Genomic DNA, 25,421 nt, shown 5'->3' with positions numbered 1-25,421 from the left:
ATTCCAGTGTTATTTCTGCTCTCCAATCAACCGATTTTGATCATCCTTGGCATCTTTGTACACAATGGTCTACTTTTCTGGATCGCATTCGGAGTATGACCTTCTAAGTCTCTCACATATATCGCGAAGGAAATGTTGTTACGGATAAATTTGCTAACATGGGTTTGTCTTAGGGGTGGGCACTTAGAACCGAAAACCGAAACCAAAACACAAACCAAATCGAACTGCACCGAACGGTTTGATTTTGCGGTTTTGAAACGGTTTCGGTTTTGAAACCGAACCGCAACATAGAAAACGGTTTGGTTTCGGTTTTGGCTTTTGAAAACTGCACTGAAACCGAACCGCACCGCAAATATTAATAAACATTTAATTAAATGTCCATATTAGATTTTATGTTTTAATTGGTTGTTTGTTAGAATCCATACACTTAGTATGGACTCAACCACACTAGAATATCATCATTCATCACTTTCTTTCGTTCATTAACTTGAAGGACCTTTGTTATTTAATTTATACCATCACACCACACACACACACATATATATACAAGGGTGGACTAATCTTGTTATCAAGAGTCGAACAATCATCTAATGAAGTCCACTCATTTGAAGCATGATATCACATATTCTAGTATGAAAGTTTCGCTCACCTTTAATGAATTCAAAGTTATTCAACTTGTTTTATGTTATACCTTGTACGGGACACCCTTTTGTTGCACAAGCATGTTTTAACATCACAACTGCATGCAACATGCTAATTGTTTACATAACAAATGTTTTTTCCTATTGCTACTGGGAAATACTTATTAATATGTTAAATTGCAAATTGTACATTTTTTCTTAAAAACCAAACCGAAACCATTTGAAACCGCACTGAACCGAACCAAACGGTTTGGTTTCATTTCGATTTTGGCTTCAAAACCGCACCAAACCGAACCGCAAAAAATTTCGGTTTTGGTTTTGGTTTCACTCAAAACCGCACCAAACCAAATCGTGCCCACCCCTAGTTTGTCTTCTCCAACTTGGTGTGCCATGACTCCCTTTTGCCAGCAGCTTGTGCTGCTTTGTTTTCATACTATGTTGGCTTGCCTAGCTTCTGCTTCTCAAACTGATGTGCATCTCGCCGTGCAAGTATGTCTCCATTTCTTGTTTTTTCCTACCCTTGTGGTGTTGTTTGACTTGTTTTGCAGGTTTTAGACCTTTTCGGTTTGGTTTTAGAGGGGTTAGGTTTCATGTCCCCCATCTTTTCCTTGTATCATTTTTGTTTTTGTTTCTAGAGGGGTTATATGTCCCCCTTCTTATTCATGTTCTTTTTCTACTTTTCTTGGTATAATGAGGGGTAAAGTTTATGCCCCACCTAATTAGGTGTAACTTATTTTTTCATTATCAATAAAATATCCCTCGTACTGTCAAGGTTTTCTTAAAATAAATAAATAAAGAAAACCAAACTTTCTCTTCGGTTATTTCAATTTGGGGGCATACTAAGGGCTAGTTTGGTATTGTTGTGCTTTGAAAAAAAAAAGTTGATTCTGCTATGTTATGAGAATAAGCGGTTGTGAAATAAAGCAGCAGAGTGTTTGGTAAGTTTTTTTGTAAAAGTGCTTTTGGAAAAAAAAGCAGTATGATAGTGTTTAGTAAACTTTTATGTAAAACAGCTGTGACTCGCTTCTTGAAAGAAAAAAAAGCTGGTTTTGAGAAGCTGCATTTTGCTGCTTCAGCTTTTTGCCACTTTTCAGCTTAAAATGACAGTGACTTTGAAAATAAGCTGAGTTACCAAACACAAATTTTACTCCAGTTTTTTTTCATCCTAGCTTGTTTTTAAAATCACCTCAACCCCAAACTGGGGCTAAGTATCATATTGTACAAGAGAAATCTTAGTTTGTTAATTTTATTACAGCTGCCAGTAGTTAGTTAGAATCTTTTGTAAGCACAAGCGTGTGCAGTAATCTAAGTTTAAATACCCCTGTTATATTATTATTCTTATCAATGAAAGTATAATTTTCCTAATAGAATCTACATGGCTGTAGCCAACCATTTTTTTTTTCTGTTTCGTTTTAATTGCATGGTCAACGAATTGGAAGCTGCCTCCCCCAAGTAATTACAAGATATAAATTGTTTGTCCTCGCGGCCGGCCTGACTTTGAAGTCTTGTTCCATCTATCTAGAACCAGCAGGTAAAAATGGGATAGAATTTGTGGTTTGCTTGACTTTGAAATCTTCCTCATCTGTGCAGCACACAAGTTTAACCCACTCCTTCCCCTTTAGTTAGATAACATTTTTTTTTTTTTCTGTTTTGTTTTAATTGCATGGTCAACGAATTGGAAACTGCCTCCCCCAAGTAATTATAAGATATAAATTGTTCGTCCTCGCGGCCGGCCTGAGTTTGAAGTCTTGTTCCATCTATCTAGAACCAGCAGGTAAAAATGGGATAGAATTTGTGGTTTGCTTGACTTTGAAATCTTCCTCCAGCTGTGCAGCACACAAGTTTAAATTTATGGCGATAACCTATGCTTTTACATATATATATATATATATATATATATATATATATATATATAGTTTTGAATGTTGAAATAGCATTGCCATGCCTTGGATGAATTAATTTCAACAAAAAACTAGATGTGACAAGTACCTGTAAAGATTTCCATGTCTCTCTCAAACAAAGAAAATAGAGGAATATAAACAAAACGAGGGAGGACAAACAAAGCCAAAACAAGGGAGAAGAAACAATACAATATGTAAAACTGTTTGATTCAGCCACTTAGTACTACAATATAGTGGTATTCATTTTCACTTGTAAGTAAGAGATCTTAGGTTTGGTTCTATTAAAAACGAATTTAAACCATATTATATTTAGTCCATTGCAAGGCTAAGACCACCCCCTCTCTCTTAGTATAGATAATATCGTTTGCTCAAAAAAAAAAAAAAACTGTTTGATTCAATGTTGATTTCCCATTTAATTTTGTTTTCATGTTGACTCTTAACCTCGACTGATTACGATGGTGATGTCAAATTATCAGAAAAACAAGCCAAAGGTTCACTTCCATCAACATCGATATTTTTTTTCAACTTGTTAACTATCACTTGCATAGTAGGACAAGCGTGAGGTTTTATCATAAAAAACCTCGATTTTAGTTTTAGTGGGGTTAGGATATTTACACTCTTCTTTTCTCAAAGTAACGGCTATCCCATTTAAAGGAAGCAAGAGCAAAGTCTATTCAGTTCAACTGTGATGAACAATCAAGTGCACTAATTTAACAGTCATCACCAAGAATTAATAAACTGGATCAAAATCTTCATTTGGCATAAATTTCGTTTTTACAGAAACTGAAGGAACTGAGGAGGAGCTGTCTTTCCATATCCTTATCAATCAAAGAAAATTGAGCGATAATATGTAAACAGAACTTGACCAATCCATGAAAAAACAGCAAACATTTAAAAATCAAAGACAAAAATTAGTAAACGTTCATGTTTTCAAACAAACAGAGGAGTACAAACTCATAAAAGCAAAGAGCTAATTTTTTCACAAACCAAAGCCAAAACAAGGGAGAACAAACAAAAGAAGCACAATTAACCATAATAACCCCTTTTCCTTGGTCGTGTGCATGTCTGAATGTCCATCTGAGAAAAGTGTTAAAATGGAATTCATTCTTATCGTTTTTTAAGCAACCTCGACGGTACAAGAAAATTTATTAACCATAATGCAGAAAGACACAAAATAAATTCCAAAACTAACTACAACACAAGTCATAAATTAAAATGCGAAACCATAAAGCATAGTTTTTATTCGTTGGATCTTACCCTAAGCATAACATGGAGTCCAGCTGCATTGCTTCTCACAACCATTTCAACGTCTCCACCTCTGATTTATGTGAACATGTCTTCGATGAGGACCAATTCTTTCTTCAAGTTGAGGGAATATCTTCACAAGGATTTTATACATAGTCCTGTAATACCATTTACTCCATCTTTTGAAGAACACAAGTGACCCAACAGCAACTGCAAAGCCAAATGCAAATCCAATTTCGATACTAATAAGATCCCAATCAATCTCATTTGTAGAATTTGGATGGCTTCCGTTAAATGTTGGTGGTGGTGACAGTCCTGCCTTGTTATCTACCGTCAATGGAGGCCCCCATAACTCTATGTTCCCTGTAAATGAGTCTCTTGGAAATGTTGAAATTTGAGTACCAGCTGGGATCTTGCCGGCAAGTTGATTATTTGAAAGATTCAAGAATGCAAGGAAATTAAGCTTTGCCAGTTGTTGTGGGATTTGCCCGCTCAGCTTGTTTTGTGACAGGTCCAAAGACTCGAGTTGTCGCATGTTACCAAATGATGATGGGATTTCACCTGTGAAAGCGTTACTCGACAAGTTGAGCAAATATAGTGATTTCAAATCTCCCATTTCCTTGGGTATTGGCCCACTGAAATTGTTGCATGAGAAGTCAATCAAGGTCAAGATAGTAAGAATCTTTGCCAGATCACTCTTTAAACCTTTGCTTGTAATCGTTATAGCATGCTCATAAAAAAATTCACCCCCTCCTCCATGAAGGTTTTCACCTTGAAAAACACTGACTGTCGACGGGAAACCAATATCTTTGTTATCTTTCATTGCTTGCCATGATGTCAGAGAGAATCCCGGTACTTCACCATTGAAATTGTTGTATGCTAAGTCTATGATTTGAAGAACGGGCCAGGTGCCATTGGTCTTCACTACTGGACATCCAATGCCTCCATAGAAATTGTTGGACCGCAAAGCAAGAACGCTCAAGGTGGAGACGTTCTTCAACAAGCATGGGAAGGTGTCTGTTATCTGATTCTCTTCAAGGTTTAAAAATCTTAACCTTCTGCACATGGCTAGAGACTTTGGTAACTGACCTCTGATCTGATTTTGGCTGAGGTCTAGAGTTTCTAATGAGTCACATTTTTCAGGAATAGTAATAGTTCCAGCAATGTTGTTTTTCCTCACATTAAGTATCCTGAGTGTACTCATTGCAGCCAAGCATTGGGGAATCTCGCCACTCAGAGTATTATTGGACAAATCAAGAGTGAGAAGATCACTTGCATTGCATATTGAGATTGGAATACTAGAACTGAAATGATTGTTTGAGTAATCCAGATAATGGGCATATGGTGGAACAATTGAAATTGGCCCCTTAAGCTGGTTCGAATGAAGGTCAAGCACAGATACATGAGATGTGGAGTTGAGGAAAGGAGTTTCTAGAGTTACTAAAGAGTTACATGAAACATTTAGGTATTCGAGAGAATCAAACTTCCAAATCCAATTGGGTAGTTGGCCTTGAACTTGGTTATCCGAAAGGTCCAAACTTCGTAAACTAGTTTGATTTCTCAAGAAAACTGGGAATGTTCTCAACTTGTTAGAAGCCAAACTGAAATCAATAATTTGAGGAAATGAAGAGTATGAGGAATTGCTGCCCTTGTATAAAACGAGCAAGCTATTGTGTGAAAGATCAATGCTCGTAAGATTTGGTAGCTGATGAGGACCATTAAAAGGAAAGGCACTGAAATTATTTGAAGAAAGAGTGAGGGTTTCAAGCCCTTGAAAATTAAAGATAGACACGGGTACTGGTCCTTCTAAATTGTTGAAGCTCAAATCAATGAAAGTAACTAAACTAGAAGAGACGTTAAAATTTTCAGGGAGTTGCCCAGAGAAATTATTATGGGAAAGTACCAAGTCTGGCAACAAGGGAAGAGAAAACAGAGATGACGGAATACTCCCCACCAGTTGATTGTTGTCCAAATGGAGATGTACCAGATTAATAAGGTTTTCCCAATGAATAGAACTAATTGGACCATTAAACAGGTTTGATGATGCGTCCAAATCAACCAATTTAGTTAGGTTCCCGATTGACTTTGGGATTGATCCAGTGAAATTGCATTTGGAAAGGTCTAGTGTGGACAACATGTTGAGGTTGCCAATAGAGTCATGCAATAACCCTGAAAAGCTTGTCTCGCTTAAAATCAAGGATTGAAGAGATCCATTCTTGGGAAATTCTGGCAAAGAACCATGAAGTTCCGGATTAAGGGAGAGGTCAAGAGTTTGTAGAGTAGGTACCTGAAAAATCTGCTTCGGAACTGCTCCACGTAAACCACAATGACATAGACTCAAGGTAGTCAACTTTGAAAAATTGGCAAAGAATCTTGGAACCGGAGCAGAGATATTGTTTCCGTCCAAGTTCAACACCGTTAGGTTTGAAAAGTTGGAAAAGAATCCTGGAATTGGACCGGAGATGTTGTTGCCAAAACCACCCAATTGAATCACTGATAGAGACTGAAGCTTAGCGAGGGATTGATCGATAGGACCCGAAAGATTAGTTCGAGACAAGCTCAACACCCTTAGGTTTGGCAGTGAAGATGATATCGCTTGGCACCAGTGAGTCTTCTCTACTGATATATCTACACCGTCAAGATAAAGCTCTATAAGCTCTGTGAGGTTCTGAAAGAGCATGCTGAACTTCGGGCTTTCAAGTGGTTTGCGGCGCCCGTTATTGTAACGTTGAGAAATATCAAGAACCTCCAACCTTGTCAAGCGTGAAATCTCAATGGGAATTTTCCCGAAATAAACGTTATTTGATAAATTTAGATACCTCAAGTTTGTCAGTTTTCCGATTGCAGATGGAATGAGAGAGCCGTCGACAAAATGGTTGTCGGCCAAGTTGAGGCTTTGAAGATGCTGAAGATCGAAGAGACTGCTGGAGCTGTCAATGCCACCCGAGATGTATTGGCTGCTAATGTCAAGACCGACAACACGCCCGTTGGTACCGCAAGTAACACCGACCCAAGAACAACAGTTGGTACTTGAATTCCACGATATAAACTTGGACAAAACCGGAGAATATCCCACGGAATCATCAGCATCATCAAACGTGAGGTTTTTCTTCAAATGGAGCAATGACAGTTGCTGGTCTTTGACACACTGGCTGTACACTCCAGTTGTGATATTATCACAGATAATGAAGAAGAATAGGAGGACGAAAGATTGTAAAGTTTTCATTTTTGCAAGCTGATCAAGGGAAGTGTTTGGTGAAGAACTGAGGATTGTTGTGGTGGCCTTAAATTAATTTTCATCGCTGCTGACTTGACGAAGTCTATCTCCCATCTATATCTGTAAACCGTTGCTAGTAATATTAAAACGTTGCAGAAATGTATTAGACAATGATGTGCCTTTAACGTCGTGGAAAAATCTTCCGCAGGAGATTTTTGGTTGGCATGAGTTGCTGACTTTGAAGTATTTCCCCCATTTTTCTAATGGAGTAGGTTTGAACTAAGATAGGTGTAGGGCCGGAGAGAGATTTTATCTTAATTCACATGGCGATAGGGGCAGAGAGAGAAACGATATATCAAATTATTATCAATTTTAGGAACGACGGATTCCCAATATGATACCTACTTCGATTACTTAATTCAATTATTGATATTATTGGGTCATCCAAAGTTTCTTGTCAAAATTGCATGCCAATACGACGCATTTGTTGACAGTGGGAGTAAAGAATTCAATTTAGTTTTGGGTTGGGTCATATTTTTGTGTCACTGAGAACAGAACAAACAGTCGAAAATCGAAGACAAAACAAACTAAATGTTCATGTTATCAAACAAAAAAGGAGCTAGATGCAAAACAAATAAACGCAAAGATCTAATTTCCAAAAACCAAAGCCAAAACAAGCGATTACAACAAAAGAAGAATATATAACCAAGTAAAATTGTTTGATTCATTGTTGATTTCCTATGCATTTTCATTTGCTTGTTGACTTTTGATCACTGCTCGACTAATTACGATGTGGAAATCAACTACATAGCGTAGAGAAAAGCAACTAGATAGCGGAGAGAAGAAGGCATGAAATTTTGTCTCTACAAAGATCAGTCTATCTATATATAAGACCTGAAGAAAGTTGAGGTTCCACCATAAACATAAAACCAATTAGCAATATGGGGAATAACTCAATCTCTTATAAGTATATGCAAGATCTCTTCTCTCATCAATGTGAGATTCATTCTCAACAAGACTACCTTTTCATGAAACAAATTAATATAATCTCATTGCAAAATTAATATCATCGCAAGTTTTGTTTTGTTCTTTTTCTTGTCAAGGCCATTTTTATTTTTCTGATCTACATTATTGTGCTTCGGTTCGGACAAATAAGTCTTCATCCAAAAAACAAAGCAAAATAGTATGAATTCCCTTTAAAATTCAGACATTATAATAGGCTCAGTTCAACTAAGTTGACTACTAATTGCAGCAATTCAGGCAGGTGGAGAATTTGTACCGAGACTGAAAATAACAGAGAGCTAATATTATTTGGGATACAGGTTTAGCTAAGTTCATTTCATAACAGAAAATTGATAACAAATTTACAGACTTAGGGTTCTATATATGTTTGAATATCCATCCTAGAAAATTGTTAAAAAGGAAATGGAAAGGTTAGCATTGGGGACGAATTAACACTTATTAGTATTACAAAACCTCGACGGTACAAGGAAATTTACTGAAAGTAAAATAGAACGATACAAAATGACTTCCAAAACTAACTACAACATAGTTAAATTAAAATGTGACAGTGAATCCATAAAGCACAGTTCATATATTTCTTGAATCGTAAAATACCTGGGCATAAGCTGAGTATGCTTTCACCCTTGGATCATGAGTGTTTTCAAGGGCTTCTGTCAAGCAACAAACAATTGCATTGTCTGCTGCAGAAGCTGGTATGTGGCTGCTGCAGAAGCAACACCTCAGACCAAATGGCTCAGATTTGGGCTAAAATATTTTGGTGAAGTTCAATTGGAAGTGTTTGGGATAAAATCTGAACTTTGGGCCAGAGAGAAAGTCGGCCAAAACCCAAGGCCCAGAGGAAAACTTAGGAGGCAGGAAAGAGGCTTTCGGCTGGGCACAAGTTACAAAGGCCACCTGCTTACCTGCTCAAAGACCACAGGGGGTAGGTTATTCAGTCACTACACAGCCCAATAAAGTACTTTATTGGTGGCATTCATGTAAAAAAGCTAGTGAGTCATCACCAAACCGCATTCGGGCACCGCTATTGCTACAGGAACCCAAGCTGAAGTCGTCTATAAAAGGAGGAAGAGAAGACAGAATTAGGGACACTCAAACAAACAAACAAAAGCCAAAACTCTGCTCAAGCCAGATTTGCCTTCAACGAAGCTGTAGTCAGCACAAGCCTTCATCCCATTCGGGATAAACCTTCCCAAACCCCTGTAATAGCTCTGCTACCTTGTTCATGGTGGTATCGATTCATTTTGTATCCTCTTCTCCCCCGTCAACCCCTCTAAAAGCTTTCAGACCTCTGACAGAGCCACAAAGATAGATTTTGTAAGAAGTTCAGCCTTGGCCGATAAGGTTCAAACTTACCCGACTATCTTTGCTTTGTCTTTGTCTTTTCTTTCTTTTAAAAGCACAATAACATGTTATATATTCCTAGTTATATACAAGTTATTTCTAGCAAAGTCATAATGAAAATGAGTCTTCAGCACTTGAATCCGATCTGAATCGCGTCAGAGTTCAAATCAGATCTAAGTCTTAAGCCCGGCGGGCATGTAATTTAAAGATCAGTTTAAAAGTCCTTGGCCTCAAGGCATAAAAAAGAACTCTATGTGGACTCAACCCATCCACGACAATCCTTGATAAGCGAGAAGTCCGAAGTTACTTGGGGCGCAAGTAATCAATCTATTTCTCCGTTTTGTTGCTATTATATCTTGATTCGTAGAAAAGGCTTAAGCATGGAGTGAATTCTGATAGAAAGCCTCAAGGCCTACACCTAAGGCCCCACGAAGGCATCTATTTAGCTTCATTTCATGTTGCGGTCTACTTGGTCCGAGTATAAGGATTAACTCTGATGGGAAGCCTCAAGGCCTATACCTAAGGCCCTACAAAGGCACTCATTTGGGTTCGTCCTACCTCTTGGATTCAGATAATCAAAGGTATAATAGTGATAAAACTCTGGCAACCATAAAAGACCAAATATGATACATCCAAGCGCTGGTTTAGTTTGACAGGAAGCCTCAAGGCCTATACCTAAGGCCCCACAAAGGCACCTGTTATATCTAACTTGGTTTCTCGGGCGTATACATATTCAATGAAAGCTTAACACCCATTCAACATCTGCCATACTGAAGATGGCAGTGGCACGCCTGAGCACGACAAAGTTAATCTTGATTGTGAGCCTTAAGGCCTACACCTAAGGCCCCACAAAGGCACCCTTTCAAATTAACTCTGTCCTTCTCTTTCAGAACTGCCCGACGAGCCTTGCCCGAAGTGTGTCTTGCCCGACCAAGATCTGCCCGACAAAGGCTTGCCCGAGCGAGCCCGAGAAGAAAGCAGAAGTACGACAGATACCCTCAACCGACGCCATTCTCCCAAGGGAGCTGTGTGCTCGTCCGCCAGGAGATTCCTGCGACGAACATAGTTTTGGCACGCTCGGTGGGACCCTCTGATCTGAAGATAAAGATAAACATGCCAGAAGATTTACAGAATACATTGTTTCAAATGCTACAGAGACTGAATGAAGCCTCCCTAGGCTCTAGAAATGAGACAGGTTTGGCTCCTCCCAAAGGAGAAAGACACAGGACTACCCAACCAGATGAGGTAGTCATAGTCAACCCTGTGTTGCCCTTTTCTGAAGCCCCGGTAAACATGCTCAACATGACCTGGGCAGAGAAAGGAAAAGGGAAAATTATAAGGGAAGAAGAAGAAGGGAAACTAGCCAAACGACCTACGGAAGGGATAGGCAAACCATCCGAGTACCCAAAGGCTGCCATAATCAAAGGGCTGGTTATGTGTAGTAAATGCCAGTGTGAATGTGAACTCCAGATTCCCCCAGCTGGAGTCCTTATTGATCACGAGTTAATTAAAAGAGAAGCCCGCGAAAGGCTTAAGCAGGCAACAAGAAAAAATACTTCCCGAAGCGTTTTTCAACGTTTAGGAGGTGATTCCTAACCCAAGACGTTGTCAGAAGTATTTCGAAACTATGAAGTTTCTGACGAGTTTCGAAACTATGAAGTTTCTGACGAGGCAGAGGACATGGAAGCCAAACTCCAAAGAAGTACAGAGCAGCTTCAAAATGGCCAAAAGGGGAAGGAAGTCAGAAGAACTGATGGGATAGCTAATCCTGTTAAGAAAGCAACTCCTGCATATCGTGGGCGGAAATGGTATGTAGTTGGAAAAGATGGGCAGCCCACCAGACCAATGGGAGCATCCATGGTCAGAAGGGTTCAAAGGCAGCACAAAGCCTACATGAATTCCCTGATGACCCCCATCACCTCTGAAGCCTCAAAAAATCAAAAGCCAGAGAGGGCAACATCTGGAAGTAGTAGTCAGCTTCGTTGGCGAAGTAAGAAGGAAGTAGAAAGGGCCAACGGCAAGACGGAGGGTATGGGGAATCATGTGCCACAAAGCCAACATCCTGGCAAGTATAGGATCTTAAGAAGGGCTCAGGAAGATCTGACTATGATGCCAACACCTGGTTGGAGGCCAGGGCCCACCCATGAGGAAACTGTTGCATCTGAGAGGAGACCAACCTTTTTGCCTTTGGATCCGTTTGGTGAAGTTCCAAAGCAAGCGCTGTACGGAGACATGAATCAACCACAACAGGAAGGGATACCAGAGCCCTTACTACCAGCCGATGCAATGGCCTGGTTAGACGAGTTCATGGATCACATTGGGAGCAAGAAGGAGGACTTGCTCGAACCCAGCAACTTCCACATCAACATGACATATGTATTATCCGCCATGTTTGGCGCCAGGCCTGACCAGCCCGCTACCATGGAAGGTGATTATTTAACAACTGAGCCAATGATGGCTCACGTCAATGTGGAGGTAGTTATAGAGGAAGACTCAGGCAAGGTTGAATCCTCAAAAGTACCTAAAGGTGGTCCCCTACGGATTTACACAGATAAAATGGTGTTCAGCCGCCCAAGTATTTCGTTGGCCAACCACCTGAAGCCTATATACGTTTCAGCTCATCTGGAAGGTGTACCTTTCAAAAGAATTTTGATTGATGGAGGAGCGGCTGTTAACATATTGCCAGCCAAGCAGATGAAGAGGATGGGGAGAAGCACTGAAGATCTTATTCCCACAAACCTTACAGTCTCGAGCTTTTCAGGTGCCATCACCAGAACTCATGGGATATTACCTTTGGAGGTAGATCTGGGGTCCAAGAAAATAATGTTGGCGTTCTTTGTAGTAGACTGCACTTCCACTTACGGGGCCCTACTTGGAAGAGATTGGATTCATCAAAGTTTAGCCATACCTTCTACTCTTCATCAACAAGTGGCTGTATACCACGAGGCAAGTACTGAAGGATCAAGCTTTTGGGAGTTGGTAGAGGCCGAATCACGGCCGTTCCTCCCCTCAGCTAATGTTGTAGAAGCAAATTTCTACAATCCCAACGTGGGAATTTTGAAATGTTTAGGAGCTGATGAGAACGGCCGCCCTACCAAGGTGACGGCTCGAAAGCTTCTAGAACAAGGGATGCTCCTTACCAAGGAGGAGTGGGAGAGACCCTGTCTTATACCAAACTCTCTATACCATCAATGATCGAACAAAAGAAGAAAGATCAGGTCATGGCAATCAGATCCCTGATTAAAAGACTGTTGGTGTATGGAAAGGGAAGAAGACAGGAAGAAAAGCTCTTGGATAAAGAAGAGCAGGAGTGGCAGGGGAAAGTTTCTACCAGCCAGCAGGAAAATGAGGAAGAATCTTGCACAGAGGAGTTAGATAAGGCCATTCAAATGGCCGAATGCGTCTACGATATAGACGAGCCAGACGGTCTGCCCGAGAACCCGGAGTTAGTTGAATTTTTGTGTGCAGAACCTGATAAGCCACCTCCAGAAGTCCAGGATCCATTGGAAGTTATTGATCTAGGCACAGAAGAGGATCCGAGACCAATTCAAATCAGCGGTTTATTAAGGATTGAGGATCGGGCCAAGATTATCTCTCTTTTGCAAGAATTCAAAGATTGTTTTGCTTGGCATTACACCGAGATGCCAGGATTAGACCCAGCCTTGGTGGAACATAGAATGCCCATCAGGGAAGGATATAAACCTATCAAGCAGGCACCACGAAGGATGTCAAAGGAGATAGAAGAAAAAGTCAAAGAAGAAATTGAAAGGCTGGTGAAAGCTGGCTTTATTAGACCAGCCAAATATGTAGAGTGGCTAGCCAACATTGTACCCGTTTTAAAAGCTATAACAAAAGCAGTACGGTGTTGTGTTGATTATAGGAATATTAATAGCGCCACACCAAAGGATGAATATCCCATGCCCATGGCTGACTTATCCATAGATGCTGTAGCAAAGCATAAAGTTTTATCGTTTATGGATGGAAATGCCGGTTACAATAAAATAAAGATGGCGCCAGAGGATATTCATAAGACAACTTTTAGATGTCCTGGTCATGTGGGGGCATATGAATATCTGGTCATGCCATTCGAGCTCAAAAATGCAGGCGCCACGTATCAAAGGGCAATGAATGCCATTTTTCATGATTTAATTGGCCAAAGCATGGAGGTGTATATCGATGACATTGTGGTGAAATCTAAGACAGAAGAGCAGCATCTCGTGGACCTCAAGCAAGCATTGATGAGGATGCGGATCCACAAGTTGAAGATGAATCCAAAGAAATGCGCTTTTGGAGTAAGAGCGGGCAATTTTTTGGGATTCTTGGTGCATCAGAGAGGTGTGGAGGTGGACAAAAATAAGTCTCGAGCAATATTAGAGTCACTTCCACCTACCAACAAAGTACAGCTTCAGAGATTGCTAGGTAAAATCAACTTCTTAAGGAGATTCATTGCCAATTTGGCGGGCAAAATCCAGCCACTAACTCCGCTACTGAGATTGAAGGATAGGGAGAATTTTGAGTGGGGGCCAACCCACCAGCAGGCATTTGATAGCATCAAGGCTTACTTAACTTCCCCACCAGTGCTGGTGCCACCTCAAAGGGGAAAGCCATTGAAACTATATATTTCTGCATCGGAAAGATCAATTGGGAGTCTACTAGCCCAGAATAATGAAGGAGGAAAAGAGCAGGCTGTGTATTACCTCAGCAGAATTCTGACCGAGGTAGAAACAAGATATTCTCCGGTGGAAAAACTGTGTTTGGCTCTATATTTTACTGCCAGCAAGCTAAGGCATTACATGCTACCTTGTCATATGCACATTATCGCCAAAACAGATGTGATAAAGTATATGTTGTCAAGACCTATGCTAGCAGGGAGGATTGGGAAGTGGATTCTAGCATTATCAGAATTCAGTTTTCAGTACATACCCCAGAGGGCAGTCAAAGGCCAGGCAATTGCTGACTTCCTGACCGAACATCAGGAGTCTCAAAGCGAGGAAATCAATATCCCAGGAAGTTTAGAAGTTGCTAATGTATGGATCCCACCAAGAAGTGATGTTTCGGGCAAAGAAGATTGGATCCAGCAAGAGATAAGGAGAGTAGCAGGTCTTTGGATTACACCTTGGAAGCTATATTTCGATGGATCCTACACTCAGAAGGCAGCAGGAGCTGGAATTGTGATTATAAACCCTCAAGGGGTTTATCATTACTATTCCTTCCTACTTGATTATCAAGAAAATACCAATAATCGGGCGGAGTATGAGGCATTGATTATCGGCCTGGAAATCCTGATGGACTTGGGGGCAACTGAAGTAGAGATCTTTGGTGATTCAGAGTTAGTGATAAATCAACTAAATGGCGAGTTCAAATGCAGACATATCACTATGGCAGGGTACTATATGGCAGCAACACAACTGCTGAGTTTGTGGGAGTCTGAGATATCAGTCAATCACATTCCTAGGGGATCTAACTTGGCAGCCAATGAAATGGCGCAACTAGCTTCAGGAGTGCCAATGCAAGAAAGGAAGTATGGTGTTGATGTTGAGATCCAAACAAGAAACCTTCCCTCTATCTTAGATCGGAGGTTCAGTCTAGATGTAATGGTTCTAGTGACCGAGGTGGAAGATTGGAGGACACCTATTACTCAGTATCTGAAAGATCCTTCTTCACCCACAAGTAAGAAGAACAGGCAGCAAGCAACCAAGTATGTCTTGTGGACAAAAAATCTGTTGAGAAAGACCCCAGATGGGTTGCTATTAAAATGCTTAGGCCTAGAGGAATCCATGAGAGTAATGGCCGAAGTACATGAGGGAATATGTGGAGCACATCAAGCGAGAACAAAGATGAGATGGCTACTCAGAAGGTATGGTTATTTCTGGCCCGACATGGAAAAAGATTGTAAGTCCTATGCCCGCGGATGTGAAGAATGTCAGAGACATGGACCTCTCCAGCACGTACCATCAGTACCTCTCAATCCAGTGGTCAAGCCTTGGCCGTTCCGAGGATGGGCAATGGACTTCATCGGGCAGATTTATCCGGCCTCTAGTAAGGGACATACTTTCATAATTGTGGCAACGGATTACTTCACCAAATGGGTAGAAGCATCGGCAGTAAAATCCATAACTTCAGCCGTGGTCAAGAATTTTATTGAGACCAAGATCCTGCACAGGTATGGGGTGCCTGAAACTATAGTAACGGATCGTGGGCCATCTTTTATTTCAAAGGAGGTTGAAGAGTTTGCAAGCAAGTACAAAATAAAGATGATCCAATCCAGTCCATACTACCCTCAGTCAAATGGGCAAGCAGAGGTTAGCAACAAGATCTTGGTCAACATTATTAAAAGAATGGTGATTGATAGTCCAGAAAGGTGGCATGAGATGCTAGGGAACACGTTGTGGGCATACCGGACTTCTAAAAGAGCGGGGACAGGCACGACTCCTTATGCCTTGACTTTCGGGCAAGATGCAGTGCTTCCTATGGAAATCAACGTCAGTTCCGTAAGAATTCAAAACCAATTTGGGTTGCATAGTGCAGAATATATCGAAGCCATGTGTCAAGGTATTGAAGATCTGGATGCAGCCCGAATTGAAGCCTTGAACCAGATTCAAGGAGGAAAGATTGCTGTTGCCCGAGCTTATAACAAAAGGGTGAAGTTAAAGTCTTTCAAGGAAGGAGATTTAGCGTGGAAAGCGGTCCTCCCGCTAGGCGCTCAGCTGCGTGGCTTCGGGAAATGGAGCCCGACATGGGAAGGTCCTTTTATTATTAGTCGGGTTTTGAACAAATGAGGATATTATCTAGCAGACCTCGAAGGCAATGAGCAGAAACACCCTATTAATGCAAAATTCTTGAAGAAATATTGTCCTACATTATGGGATGTTAGGGATTGCTATATCGAAGAGGGAGCAGAGTGAGACGGACCTTAGAAATTCACATACGGTATTTTGTTCATCCAAACATTTAAAGAAGGCAGAGATGTAGAAATAGATAAAAATACTTATTTCATGTCGACAAATTGATGAGATTACAAGATACCAAATCTTATGTATTACATTTGATCCTCTCTGAAAGTGTTGGTGTCTTCAACTGGTTTCCCGCTATCTTCTTGGTTGAAACCCAATCAGGTGATCGGGTTGTGCGGCCAACATGAGCTTGGTAGAGGACCCTCCCACAAGATCTTCACCATGTATGATGATGAAGCCCGACTTATCACCACAAGTTGTGGGAAGATCAGTCATCAAGAGGAGACCGCCTGACCAAGGGTGTTGGAGGTAGAGGGGTGATCGACCAAAGGTGTTGGATGTAGCAATCATCAGGTGAAAACTTTCTTTTTTCTCACGAAAGGGGAGTTTCAGGAAACTCCACTCAAAACCTGAGGAACCCATTTCTCAGTGGGGAGACGGAAGGATTCAAGGTGGATGAAGGGTGAAGACCAAAATGAAGAAGAGGTGATGATTTGAAAAGGGTTTCCAAAGCCAGAATTTATAGAGAACCAGAAGGCAGTTTAAAGGTCGCAAGAAGCTCAAAGGGCACGCATGCTGTTATTCATTTAATGTTGGCGCTTGGGATCCCAACCTTAACATCAATTGAAGGGGGCACTGTTTGGGATAAAATCTGAACTTTGGGCCAGAGAGAAAGTCGGCCCAAACCCAAGGCCCAGAGGAAAACTTAGGAGGCAGGAAAGAGGCTTTCGGCTGGGCACAAGTTACAAAGGCCACCTGCTTACCTGCTCAAAGACCACAGGGGGTAGGTTATTCAGTCACTACACAGCCCAATAAAGTACTTTATTGGTGGCATTCATGTAAAAAAGCTAGTGAGTCATCACCAAACCGCATTCGGGCACCGCTATTGCTACAGGAACCCAAGCTGAAGTCGTCTATAAAAGGAGGAAGAGAAGACAGAATTAGGGACACTCAAACAAACAAACAAAAGCCAAAACTCTGCTCAAGCCAGATTTGCCTTCAACGAAGCTGTAGTCAGCACAAGCCTTCATCCCATTCGGGATAAACCTTCCCAAACCCCTGTAATAGCTCTGCTACCTTGTTCATGGTGGTATCGATTCATTTTGTATCCTCTTCTCCCCCGTCAACCCCTCTAAAAGCTTTCAGACCTCTGACAGAGCCACAAAGATAGATTTTGTAAGAAGTTCAGCCTTGGCCGATAAGGTTCAAACTTACCCGACTATCTTTGCTCTGTCTTTGTCTTTTCTTTCTTTTAAAAGCACAATAACATGTTATATATTCCTAGTTATATACAAGTTATTTCTAGCAAAGTCATAATGAAAATGAGTCTTCAGCACTTGAATCCGATCTGAATCGCGTCAGAGTTCAAATCAGATCTAAGTCTTAAGCCCGGCGGGCATGTAATTTAAAGATCAGTTTAAAAGTCCTTGGCCTCAAGGCATAAAAAAGAACTCTATGTGGACTCAACCCATCCACGACAATCCTTGATAAGCGAGAAGTCCGAAGTTACTTGGGGCGCAAGTAATCAATCTATTTCTCCGTTTTGTTGCTATTATATCTTGATTCGTAGAAAAGGCTTAAGCATGGAGTGAATTCTGATAGAAAGCCTCAAGGCCTACACCTAAGGCCCCACGAAGGCATCTATTTAGCTTCATTTCATGTTGCGGTCTACTTGGTCCGAGTATAAGGATTAACTCTGATGGGAAGCCTCAAGGCCTATACCTAAGGCCCTACAAAGGCACTCATTTGGGTTCGTCCTACCTCTTGGATTCAGATAATCAAAGGTATAATAGTGATAAAACTCTGGCAACCATAAAAGACCAAATATGATACATCCAAGCGCTGGTTTAGTTTGACAGGAAGCCTCAAGGCCTATACCTAAGGCCCCACAAAGGCACCTGTTATATCTAACTTGGTTTCTCGGGCGTATACATATTCAATGAAAGCTTAACACCCATTCAACATCTGCCATACTGAAGATGGCAGTGGCACGCCTGAGCACGACAAAGTTAATCTTGATTGTGAGCCTTAAGGCCTACACCTAAGGCCCCACAAAGGCACCCTTTCAAATTAACTCTGTCCTTCTCTTTCAGAACTGCCCGACGAGCCTTGCCCGAAGTGTGTCTTGCCCGACCAAGATCTGCCCGACAAAGGCTTGCCCGAGCGAGCCCGAGAAGAAAGCAGAAGTACGACAGATACCCTCAACCGACGCCATTCTCCCAAGGGAGCTGTGTGCTCGTCCGCCAGGAGATTCCTGCGACGAACAGGAAGTTATCCGCTGATGTGTGACAATTGTCAGCAATTGCAATGACTAAGAACTCTGTGTTTCATCACAAGACAAGGCACATCAAAAGGAAGTACCATTTCATCAGGACACATTGTAGCAAAATGTGATCCAACAACTTTACTGCAAAACTGACGACCAGGTGGCTGATATCTTTACCAAGCCACAGCCTAAAGAGAGGTTCGCATATGTCAGAGGATTGCTTGGAATCAAGTCTGGAAACAGCTTAAATGGGAGTGTTGAAATGTAAGCTGGGTTGCAGCCTTGAGTTTCAAAGACAAAACTGAGAGGCTTAAACCTCAATAACGGCTAGTTTTGTTTAAAGGAGTAACAGCTACATTTTGATACGATCAGCAGGTATAATCCTAGTCACTTGGAACAGATGTAGGGCTAGGATTAGGTCATGTGAATGGCTGAGATTTACACATCCACTACCTGCATTTCTTGCATATATGAATGTCCGCTTTTTTTATGATAAAATGAAATACTCAGTGCTGCCACCATGTTTTGCAAGCTGAAATCCCAATGAAATTCTTTTTGTTTTGTTAATCATTCCTGCACCATTTCTCCCTTATAATCCAAATTCTAACAAGATATAGCTCTGTGAAACCTGTGAGGTTGTGAAAGATCGTGCTTAAATTAGGGGTCTCAAGTGGCATGTACCACGGATTGTAAGATTAAGAAATATCAAGGACAACCAACCTTGTCAATTGTGAAATCTCAAGTGGAATTTTCCCCTAGACGCAACAAAAGTTGCATGATAAATTTAGGTACCTCAAGTTTGTAAGCTTTCCAATTGCAGATGGAATGCGAGAACCATAGCCAAATCGGCTATTGGCTAAATTGAGGCCTTGAAGCTGTTGAAGACCAAAGAGATTGCTCGAATTGTCAATCCCACTGGAGAAAGTTTGGTTGCTAATGTCCAGGCCAACAACATGTCCATTATTACTGCAAGTAACACTGAACCAAGAAAAACAGTCGGTACTTCAACGATCCGAACCGTCAATCTTTTAGGTATTTCATTAAGGATCATATCTAGAAAAAATATCCAAATCTAAAACCATATAACTCTTAGATTACGTATTAGTGTTTCTTTGTAGAATGGAATTTATCCATTTTCTTCACTATAAGTCTACAAATGAATGTCTGATTGGTTTTGGATTTGCCTAATTTTTGTAAAAATGATCTTTTAATGATTTTATAAAAGATAAACGGTTTGGATCGTTAAAATACAATACGGAGTAGGCCCACAAAACGGGTATAGAAAATTGTGTAAAAAAAAGTGGTGAAACGAATTAGCCATATATATATATGTGTGTGTTTAAAATTCTTCAATAAAGGTCATCAGCAATTTAATCCAATTTAGGATTTGGCTCCTCTCTTTCATTGAAGATCAAGGAATAATCAAAGCTTAACTTTTACAGAATCAAAGCCCATCCTTTTTGGGAAACATCAACAGCACCGCCATCTTTAATTGGGCTGGACTTTAGTGATCCCGATCCTTTAAAGTTGCACCGCTCCATCTTGAACTTGCTCTAGCTCATCACTGCTCACGGCCCACTCGAAAATTCGTTGTGTTTCTCAAATTTAAGACTCAAATTACCTTTTCTACTCGTACAAATCATATTAAATTCAACAATATAACATAAAATAAAAGAAATACAATCCCTTTGAATTATTTATTTTGCCATATTTTTCATATTAATTTATTAATTTTATATTTGACATTTCCGCACATCAGAACGTCAATGGTACGAGTTCAAGGATATTTATTGCAAATCAAGCTGAGAAATACAAAACAAAATATTTCAAAACCAACTAGAAGGGCATAATTAATTAAAATGCTACACTAAAAATCACAGTTCTTATTTCATTGGGATTATTTAGGGGGTTTATTTCACATTGAATTTCAATGATTTTGAACCATTTATTCTTCCTCAAGTCTTGGTTACACTTGCTGTCAACTTGGATACACCGTGGCAGCCGGGCTAACTCAGCAATCAAGAAAGAAGAAAAATCGGAGCACAGTTTTCATTTTTGTATATTATAATCTTTGTGAGAAGTTCAGGGAAAGTGAAAAAAAAGGAGGAAAATTTCGTTTAGTTTCATTAAATATTAATGATTTTATGGAATTGGAAAAAGCTTCCATGCATGAAATGTGTGGTTGGCTTGACTTATCAAGTCTTTTATTCTCTTCTCCTCTCTGCATTAACCAGAAAAAGTATGGACTAGAGAAAGAGAAAGAAAGAAAGAGAAAGAAAGAGGGGGAGGGGGAGGGGGCGGGTGTGGGGTGGGTGGGCCAGGGCCAACATTGCATTCTGTGTTTGCAAGGGTTTTGTTGAGAGTATGAATTTTACATTGAAAAAAAATAAAAGATCTTATATTTGTTTATAAGTAATTTGGCTACTCTCCATACTATTAATTGGTTTTATAGTAGAACTTCAATTTTCTTTATGGTATCAAAACAAATTATTCTACGTGCGAAACTCAACAGTCAACATGTTCGAAATCATCCGATTTGTGTCCTCCAAGTGAAGGATGATGAATAATCACAGCTTTCTTCCCACTTACCAAATTAGAACAAAGTTGAGATTCCCTTATTTCTTTGATCTGTGATTCATACTCTCAATGCACCCTTCACGTGTGGTAAGTTCTCCAACTTAACATGTAGACAACACAAATCAGGTGACGTGTGGCAGTTGGGCTTCAGACATATTACAACTTGCTCTGATATCATGAAATGCTACGGTTCTACCATAAAAGCTAATTGACAATATAGAGTATCTTGTTTCTAAGCATCTGTTAGTGACGAAAACTAGTTTGGGCATATAGTCGCACGAAACTAAGGATGACAGTTCAAACCATTAAACCTGATAATCGTAGATAACCGCCCGAATGGAATGGATTTGGGAATGAAAATTCGGTTATATTTCAGATATGGGGAAAAACCGAAAATATTATTAAGTTATTGTTTCGGATATGATTATTGTGGTTGTCGATTCATATCCATCCCTAAATCCGACCCGAATAGTACATATTACATATATAATACAATTTGTATAAAATATATAGTATTCTATAATATATATATATATACACGCACACATACCCTTTAACAAGAGGGATCCCCATTTTTCTAATACCCTCTTGACCGTTAGATTGATTTTAATGAAATTTTGTGGTTGAGATTAAATCACAGGCCACACAATCTCAACAACACAATTTCATTAAAAGTCAATTTGACAGTCGAGGGTGTCCCCATTTTTTTAGAAAAATGGGGATCCCTCTTGTTAAAGGATTCCCATATATATTAGCCAATATCATCAATGTATATATTATATTATATTTTTATGAAAAAAAAAACGAATATATTTTTTATATTGACGAAGATGAATATAACTGTTAATCGATAGAAAATCTTTTACTCGGTAGGTATGGTTATAGATAATTCTCGATGGTTAATTTGCAGTTTTGGATATGGTTAATTTTTGTAGTTATGGGAATGGATGTATCATTTTCGTCAGCCAAACCAAACCGTTGTCATCCCAAAACGAAACCTATTGCTGTTTAGATGAGCTGTGATGATTTCATTTAACTAGTCAATCAATTGAAACAAAGCATTAGCTTTTCTATACCAAAAAGGAAGCAGTGGAATAATTATCATTGCGTTAAAGTTTCTCTGACTTTCTAATTTTCTCTATATCCAAACACGTTCCTATTTTTAATTTTCTTTTCAAGGTATCAGGCCCCATTTTGCCCTGCAGCTGTTACAATCTTTATAGTCTATATTTCTCTTCTCTCTGTCTCTAGTTTTGATTGAGACTGAAAATTGCAGATAGATAGCTACAGCTCCAAACGACTTGTGCGTTGTTGACTTTGAAATCTTTCCACATCTTTCTAGTGGGACTAGGGCTATTGATATAAGACACACAAAAAAGGAAGTGGGGAAGAAAGCGAGAAATTTCACCCCTACAGACGAGCGTAGATGACGAGTCACATTCACACTAGTCCGTGCTCTTCGGGTTCCCAATAAATAATCTAAAGCTTTCCATGTAGTTTCGGATCATATTGTTATGAGGCTTCTATGTAAATTGATGGATATTCATTTTATAGATATTTGCATTCCATCATGCACTTGCTTAGTCCCAAAACCAGAATTTTAAAGCAGAACACAGCTTTAAGCCAAACTTCAAAGTCTTGGCCTTTTTCTCTTCTTTTTTTCTTTTTTTTTTCATTTTCATTTTTATAGTGATAAGTGAATATGAAAAAGGTAATTACACACCTCTTTTATCTCCTAGACACAAATGTGGATCCATTCAAGGACCTGGGTGGTCCCAGGACCCTCCAAAGGTCCAAAGAGGTAGTTGTAACGACCTTCGGTGACCACCCGAACATGGTGGAGGAGAGGTATCAGCAGCGGCTGCTGGCTGTGCAGGCTGCAGCAGATGGATAATGAAGAACAAACTGTTCCCTTTTTAAACGAATGGGCCAAAACGACTTGTTTGGATCCAATACATTTAAAAAAAACATGTGCCCTTTTTTTTAATAGCCACATGATTCTCTCTTTTAAATATAATCCCCTTCCATTTTCTTTACAGGCCCCCTAATGCCCAATAAGCCCAGTAAGCCCAATGTGTTTTTTCCTCCTATTCCAATTCCCTTTTTCCTTCCGCCGACCAAGCCACCACACCTGCTCCACTTCTCTCCTCTCCACCACCACCTAATTTCTTAATTTCTCCTTCTTCTTTATTTTATTTTATTTATAATGTCCTAATATCTAAGTTTAAATAATTTTTTTAGTCGTAATCCAGATTAATAATATAAAATGCTATGAAAATTTATGTGTATTGAATGAAAATTTTAGATCCCTAATATTTATAATAATCATAGATTGTAATTGATGTTGTTTTGATATTAATTTTATCATGTGTTGGTTAGTTTATATATAGACACACTTTAGTTTCATTAACTGATATAATGTTTTGTTTAATAATTGATGGGTATAAATTAGAAGTACAAATGGTATAACACGCGAAAATTATTATCGATTAGTTTGGACAATGTTATTCCCAGTAGTTCAGCTCTAATTTCGGATGTTTCCAATCCGGCCGAATTGTTCAACTTCAATATTGGGACCACCCAATATCAAAAGTCTGGCAAATCCGGCCGAACTCGTATAATCTTTTATTACACTCAACTTACTCTTTACAAATATATTATTTTTAATTATACTATCACTATCTTTTTAAAATTTTCCATCATTGAATTGAATAATCCATTAAAATCAAGTAAAAAGATTAAATAAGAGTGTAGGTAAGTCCCTTGACCAACCCCTAATCACAAATTTACAGTAGCCTCTAAGTTATTACAAAGCAAGTGAAATTTGTCACTTGAGAGGATACGAATGATATAATTGGATTTATCCATGACATTGTGGAATTGTGAGATTGCTTTTATGGGTTAGTGTTGATTTTGAAGTTGTTGATGTACAAAATTAGTGAGGACTTTGGTACAACAGAAAGTGTTAAGTTTGTGACCTTCGCTAGATTGCTCCAGTCACTAGTGTGGATAAGTATGTAAATGGGTAGGGACAAGGAAGCAAACACAAGATGTAAGTGGTTCACCCAGATTGGCTACGTCCACAGAGTAGAGGAGTTCTCATTAATTGTGAAGGGTTTACACAAATACATAAGTTCAGGCTTTTCTTTAGTAAGTACTAGTGAATGATTTAGTACAAATGACATTAGGAAATATTGTGAGATCTCTATTTATAGAAGAGAGTTTCTAGTTTCATTCTGACATTGACACGTGTCGTGTTGTGATTGGCTTCTGATGTTGACACGTGTCGCGTTATGATTGGCTTCTGATGTCGACACGTGTCGCGCTGTGATTGGCCTTCTGGTTGTAGGGAAACTCTTCTGGGTCCTTGATGGTATAACATTGACCGGTGCTCAGTAGTTTCGGGATTGGTTAAGTATGGTACAAACAGTGCTCCCCTAAGTTCCCGAGTGAGGGAAGCTCCTCGGTTGGGGACTTGCAAGATCCAAGCCATTGGGTAATCACGAACCTTCTAAGTATCGAAGTGTGGTATCATTTTCACTTGCCTTATCTGTTTCATACGTAGATGTTGCATCTTCTCTGGAAGTACTTTTCCTCCATCCAGGGGTGATATCTTTAACCGATGAAGATGCACAAGGTAATGTATCAATTTCACTTGAAGCTTACTTGTAGTTTCAGGCTTGGTCAAGTGCGATACAAAACCCTATAGTAGGAGTCCCCTAAGTCACCGAGCTAAGAGATTTGCCGAAAGAGGTAACAGACAAGGTAAGCAATCAGACTTCCAAGCAAGCAACTTGGATCGGAGGTTCGACTTCGGCTTCCAGTTGATTGTTCTCCTTCTCCTTGTGTCGTAAACAGCAATAAGGATAAGAAGAAGCAAATGGAGAAGAGATGATATGAGATACTTTTGCTTTTGAAGAAGTAACTTTCCACAGGCTTATTCTTGAACTGGGCTGGAGGGTTTTCTGGTTTCCTCCAGAGTATAAGGCCGACTCAAGAATTTGAGGGTCAAAACAAGTCCATCAAATTAAAAGTGCGTTCGACCTTGATGATATGGGATACTTTTGCTGTTGACGAAGTAATAGATGAATCGGCATGTGTTCTGTTGCGCTTGTCTCCACATGCTTCCTTGTATCCTTCTCACTTGCCCTATTTGTTCCTCAGGTAAATGTGGTATCTTTTCTGAAATCATAAGATGTTGAAGATGAGTACTCGAGAGCAATGCCAGGTAAGTAATCAGGCAAGGGGTTCCAGGCA

General features: G+C 39.9%; 1 protein-coding gene across 2 annotated transcripts in view; it reads right to left on the bottom strand.

The window, feature by feature from the left end:
- Positions 1 to 3,453: 3,453 nt before the first annotated feature.
- LOC126618596 (receptor-like protein 7) overlaps positions 3,454 to 25,421 on the bottom strand; it is a 76,329-nt gene continuing 54,361 nt past the window's right edge. For both annotated transcript variants that reach the window (XM_050286709.1, XM_050286708.1), the window contains one exon: positions 3,454 to 6,074. In XM_050286709.1, the coding sequence (XP_050142666.1) occupies positions 3,846 to 6,074 (2,229 nt within the window). In that variant the 3' untranslated portion in view covers positions 3,454 to 3,845. The remainder of the gene's footprint in view (positions 6,075 to 25,421) is intronic.

The sequence above is a fragment of the Malus sylvestris genome, chromosome 4 (genome assembly GCF_916048215.2).
Source record: "Malus sylvestris chromosome 4, drMalSylv7.2, whole genome shotgun sequence".
Lineage (NCBI taxonomy): Eukaryota > Viridiplantae > Streptophyta > Magnoliopsida > Rosales > Rosaceae > Malus > Malus sylvestris.
The sequence above is the reverse complement of the archived record's forward strand: the minus strand, read 5'-3'. Positions and strand labels throughout refer to the sequence as shown.